Genomic DNA, 5,492 nt, shown 5'->3' with positions numbered 1-5,492 from the left:
CACGTGGCAAGCTCCACGTTTGGGAGCAGCTCTGAGGCACTCCGCTCATCGGGGAGATGAGGGTATCCTGGTGGGGAGGCTGTGGCCATGGTCGATGATGGGAGAAGGCTGATAAGCTCCGAACGCTGACTCGTGGGGGCTCATTCCCTGATGGAACTCCAGAGAAATCCAGGCATGAATTTGGCCCATTGTTTCTGTGGATGGCCGAGTCATGGTGTGACAGTATTCATGGCCCCGGTTGTTGTTGGTAGCTGTAGTCAATTGGATCCTGAAGGGGTTGTCGGTGTGTTGTGTCTGGTGATGGCTAGCATTTGCTTTGTTGCTTGGTAGTTTTGGTCCCAGGCTTTCTGCAGGAATGGCAGTCAGGTTTGTGTGCAACTTCATCTTTTGACTGGGTGCGTGTTTCCCTGCTTTTGCATAAGATGGCCCCTCGACTGTCCTGCTTAATATCAGGAGACAACGCCCAAGGTGCTTTGCAGGAGCTGAACGTTCTGGTCACCATTGAGACAAAATGCCCCCTGAAATCTCATTGGTGGAGGTTTTCTGGCATGAGAGACAGCTCAACGGAACCAGGGGAAGCTTTCACAAAGGCCTCTTTCCCTTGACCCCCATCACTGCCAGCCCTGGTGGCTTGTCTCTGAGGGACCCTGCATACGGAGACCCAGAGAGGGTCCCTGCTCTGTGACCTCTCTGCCAAGCCTTGCACCCGCCAGGATTTCCAACTGGAGCCGGTTCTGGAGGACATGAATCAGCTTTTCACAGCTTGTTAAAAATCTTGATCCTACCTCTTGTTTTCATGCCTTTCACATCAGGAAATGAATTTTACAACTTTTCCAGTGGGACACAGCTGGTGGCCAGGGTCATAAAGCTGAACTTTATAAATGTCTCCTGGTGGGACTGAGAGGAGACATTAAACAGGCGAGGGAGAGAGAAGGAGCAAAGCACAGAGACGGGGAGAGAGGAGTCGGGGAACTTACTGAGATTAAGAAGAGTCGAAGCACGACTGCTGCAATGGCCAGGAAGGTGCAGAAGGTTGCCCGTGTCTGGGGCAGGATCTGCCTGCTGGTATCTTTCCTCCTCCAGCTCCAGGGAGCCCAGGCAAAATGTTATTTCCAGGCGCAAGGTAAGGCAGCTGTGGAGACTAAAGCTGGGATGTGCAGGTGCTGGGTGAGGCCTTCAGCTTTTTCTTGGGGTTGTCAGGGCAGTGGGAGCACTGGGCTCCCAGGCTGCAAAGCAATAAAGAAATTGGGCTGAGCCCTGGGAGTGTGATTACAGGCCAGTGATGACTGCAAAGCAGCCCTTAAATCACTGAATAGCTCCCCTGGGCCCTGGCTGAGAACTGGCCTGCTGGGCCCTGCCGAGAGCCCAGCCAGGGGCAAGGAAGAATCACAGAATATCAGGCTTGGAAGGTGTCACAGAGTCCCCGGGCGATGCTCTGGAACTGCTCCCCTCAAAGCCAGTCAGGACTTTGGGGAGCCTCCTCTCCCTTGGAGCAGACTTGTTCAGGGCAAGAAGCTCACACGTCTTCACCTCCTGGGTCTCTCCTTGGAGCATTCAGCATCCTCTGCCCCTCCGTGTGCTTCCCCACCACGCAGCCGCACCCAGGGCGGTCCTGGGAAGCCACAGGGTTCTGCCACCTCCCCACTTTGGCAGTCAACATGACTTCTCAGCACAGCAAACAGAGGTTTATTCAATGTACAGGAACAGAGTCAAAACAGAACTTTAGATACAGCGAACCAGACCCTCGGGCCGGGTTCCATTCTGGGGGCAGTGAGCCAGACCCCTAGGTCTGCACTTCACTCCTTGTCCCCAAGGCAGCTCCAGACTAACCAACCTCAGCCCCTCCTCTCCGCTCAGCTCCTTTCCCGGGCCAGGAGGTCACCTGATCCCTTTGTTCCCACACTTTCAGTTGCCACCTTGCAGAGGGGGCCCAGACATCAGTTGCTAGGAGACAAAGTGCCAGGCATTTTAGGGGCACTGGCCCCTTCCTCTGTAGCAATCACACCCCCTTATCCCACCACCTAGATACTTAAGAACTGCATAGGGGACACTGAGGCACCAACACTGTGTTCAGAGCAAACATTAAGAACAGTCCCAGTTCGTCACAGAAGGGACCTCAGAAGATCATCCAGTCCAACCCGCTGCTCAAAGCAGGACCAGTCCCCAGATGGCCCCCTCAAGGGCTAAACTCACAACCTTGGGTTTAGCAGGTCAATGCTCAAACTACTGAGCTATCCCTCCCACAAAAATTAATGGAGCTATCCTAGCTCCTAGAACTGGAAGGGACCCTGAAGGGTCATTGAGTCCCACCCCCTGCCTTCACTAGCAGGCCCAAGTACTGATTTTGCCCCAGATCCCTAAGTGGCCCCCTCAAGGATTGAAGTCACAACCCTGGGTTTAGCAGGCCAGCACTCAGAGGAGGTCACAGCTCCCTGAAGGTGGATGTGGGTGCTGGTGCCTTACCGACGGGCACAGCCATTAGTGAGCAGGAGCAACGCATGTCTGTATCAGGCCCAAGCCTCATTGTGCTCACAGCACAGAGACTTGCCAAGAACACAAACCCGTGGAAATGTGCCTGCTCTCTGGCCCCAGCCACAGCTGCAGGGGCTTCCCGGTCTGGTAACGGAGCCTAGGCATGAGTGTGGGGCTGGGGTTACTGGCTATCTTCAGCATCATAGGGCTGGTGGGGGGGCCCTGGGGCTGCTCCCCCAGCCCATTTGTCATCTCAAGGGCAGGCAGGGGGGCCCTGGGGTTGCTCCCCCACCCCCTTTCTCATGTCAGAGAGAAGGCGGTGGGCCTGGGGGTCCCCAGCCCATTCTTACACGGTAGAGCAGCTGGGGAGGCCCTGGGTCATGTTCTGGGCAGGCACGGTCACCTGCGCTCATTGGGGCCCATTTCTTTGCAGCTCCCTGTCACTACGAGGGGAAGCAGTTCACCCTGGGGGAGTCCTGGCTCAGCACCACCTGCCTGCTCTGTACCTGCCTCCACCCTGTTGGCGTGGGCTGCTGTGAGATGTAAGTGGGGACGTGCCAGGGGAGGGTTGCTGCTGCAGCCAGTTCTATTGGGGTTGCCGCAGAAGCACAGGTCAGGGATCAGCCCCCGGTAGCAGGTTCTGCGCACGTGGAGCAAGTGCCAGTCTGTGCATGTAACAAGCAAACAGGCCACACTGCTGTGCAAGCCGGAGCATCAGCACCCAGCACCCAGCCTGTGCGAGGGGTTGCAGGCCCGTGCTGGGAGCTGCAGGCAATGGAAATGGCATCTCCCTTGTGCTGCCACAGCTGCACCCCACTTGCGCTGGGAGGCGCAGCCAGAGGCCGGGGGAGGTCAGACCGGGGAATCGTGGGGCTGGGGCAGTTCATGGAGGTGGCTGGGGAGAGGTCTGGGGGAAGTATCACTGGCACAGGATGTCCTGAGAGAGGCTGTCCTGTGGGGCAGCCGGGGGGTGCAGGAGCTAGGCTAGGCCATGGCCAGGCCTGGGGGAGGGAAGCGTTACTCATTTACCTTACAGGTGAGTCAGTGGAATGCCCTTAGGAGCCACCTGGCTTGGCCTGCAATCCCTCCCGCTGCCCCGTAGGGTCTGGGCTTTCCAGGCAGCTCCCCCCCTTCCTGCAGGATCGTTGCGGACAAAGCACCCCTCTCCCTTCTCTCCTGTCCAGCACCCAGCACCCCATCGATTTTCCAGACTGGTGCATGGCCCACTACGACTCACAGACCTGCCAGATTTCAGTGGTGCAGAAAGCCAACCCCAGCCTGCCGTGCGTGAGCAGCATGGAGCACGAGTGGGGCTCGGCCAGCACCTCGCAGCCAGTGATCAACAAGGTGCTAGAGATGCGGCTGAGCAGGTAGAGGTGGGGACGTGCCTCGTCCACGCCCGTCCAGCATGAACCGCCACTGCCCCCGACAGCACATTTCTTGCATGTTCTGTCCCTGCACCACGTGCTGTGAGACGCTACTGCAGCCACCTTCCAGGGAAACCACTAGCCGCCCAATACTGGAATAACTAACTTCATATTTACAACCTAGCGTTGCTCTGCCCCGGCTTCTTCTTAGCCTTCAGCTTCCTGAGCCAAACCAGGGCTCCCCCCGCACCCCAGTGCTCCACACACACTAAGGGAGGTCCCGGCACGGGGGGGGGGGGCACACTGGGGGCAGTGGACAAGCCCTCTGCTTCCTTTCTCAAACCCCACTGAGGAAAGCCCCTGGAGTGGAGTCCCAGCTGAGGATGGGGGGCTGGGAAGCAGGAGGTGTGTGTCTGAGTGCTCTGGGTCTGTGGCCTCAGCCAGTGCAGGATCCTCAGTGCTCTGTTGGCACCAAGCAGGGCAGGGAGGAGTCTGTGATGCCTTCCTGGGGTCTGGGTTGGGCAGCCGAGCTGGGCTCTCTCCAGGCACGCAGCCCCGCATGGACCAGGCAGGCAGATCTCTGGCTACTGGGAAGCAAAGAGCTGCTTTTCTAACATCCCCGTAGTCGTAGAGAGGATCGAACTCGCACAGCACTGTGACTGCCCTCTGCCCTCCCTGCATCACCCAGGAACTGCATCCTGGGCCTCCCCCTACCATGGCCAGCATCCCAGTGCGGGGCAGGGACACAGGGCCAGCAAGGGCCCTTTGCACTTACACGCCCTGCTTGTGAAGACCCGACCGAGTCACTGCACTTCCCCTGCCGGCCCTTTGCCTTGGGGTGAAATGAGTGAGGCTCTGTCCCACCTTTGGGTGTGGGGGCAAAAGCGTCCTCTGGAACCACTGCAGCCCCTGCACCCATAGCTCCCTGGGGCAGAAGGAGCCCGCCTGCACCACGTGCCCCTGCCAGCCCTGGTGATGCAGCAGAGCCCTGCCCGGAGGCGGTGGTGTGCTGGGGGTACAGGGTGAACCAGGCCATGCCTCAGGCAGCGCAGAGTCTGACCCCCCTGGGCGAGACCTGGCAGATGGGAAGTGTGAGCGCCCAGGAGCCCTGCTGGGGCTCAGCGAGCTGAAGCAACCCGAGCACCGGCTGTGAGCTGGCTGCCCCAGCAGCCTGGTCCAGCCAGCACCGCATCTATGTTTTGCAGAACCTTGTGTAGATGTTTCTGTTCTTGCAATAAAAGTATCAGTCAAATCCCACAAGGGCTCTGGCCAGTGACTGTCTGGGGGAGGGGGCAGCTCCCAGTAGCGGGAAAGGGCCCCATATCACACCCCCTGCACAGAACAATTGCTGTCCCTCAACAAGGGACAGGCCAGGCCACAGTCAGCAACTGGGCTGTTTGCTCAGAGCCAGGGTGGGACGTGGCAGGAACAGTCTGTGGGACAGCAAGGAAATATCCCACCACCAGGCAGGGGCAGTTACAGGGACCTCTTCTCCCCAGCACACAGTAGAGTTAGGGCAGTTACAGGGATCCCACCCAGGGCTGTTACAGAGACCCCTGTCTTCCCCGCATAGGGCAGAGTTAGGGGTCTTACAGGAAAAACACACACAGAGCAGAGCCTGGGCTGCCGTAAGGACCCGGGAAGGCTGTGGGC

General features: G+C 58.7%; 1 protein-coding gene across 1 annotated transcript; it reads left to right on the top strand.

The window, feature by feature from the left end:
• Positions 1–1,011: 1,011 nt before the first annotated feature.
• On the top strand, positions 1,012–3,856 carry MSMP (microseminoprotein, prostate associated). The gene is made up of 3 exons (XM_032766191.2): positions 1,012–1,123; positions 2,906–3,014; positions 3,657–3,856. The coding sequence occupies exons 1-3, from the start codon at positions 1,012–1,014 to the stop codon at positions 3,844–3,846; spliced, it is 411 nt and encodes a 136-aa protein (XP_032622082.1). The 3' UTR covers positions 3,847–3,856.
• Positions 3,857–5,492: the final 1,636 nt, after the last annotated feature.

Source organism: Chelonoidis abingdonii, chromosome 6 (genome assembly GCF_003597395.2).
Source record: "Chelonoidis abingdonii isolate Lonesome George chromosome 6, CheloAbing_2.0, whole genome shotgun sequence".
Lineage (NCBI taxonomy): Eukaryota > Metazoa > Chordata > Testudines > Testudinidae > Chelonoidis > Chelonoidis abingdonii.
The sequence above is the reverse complement of the archived record's forward strand: the minus strand, read 5'-3'. Positions and strand labels throughout refer to the sequence as shown.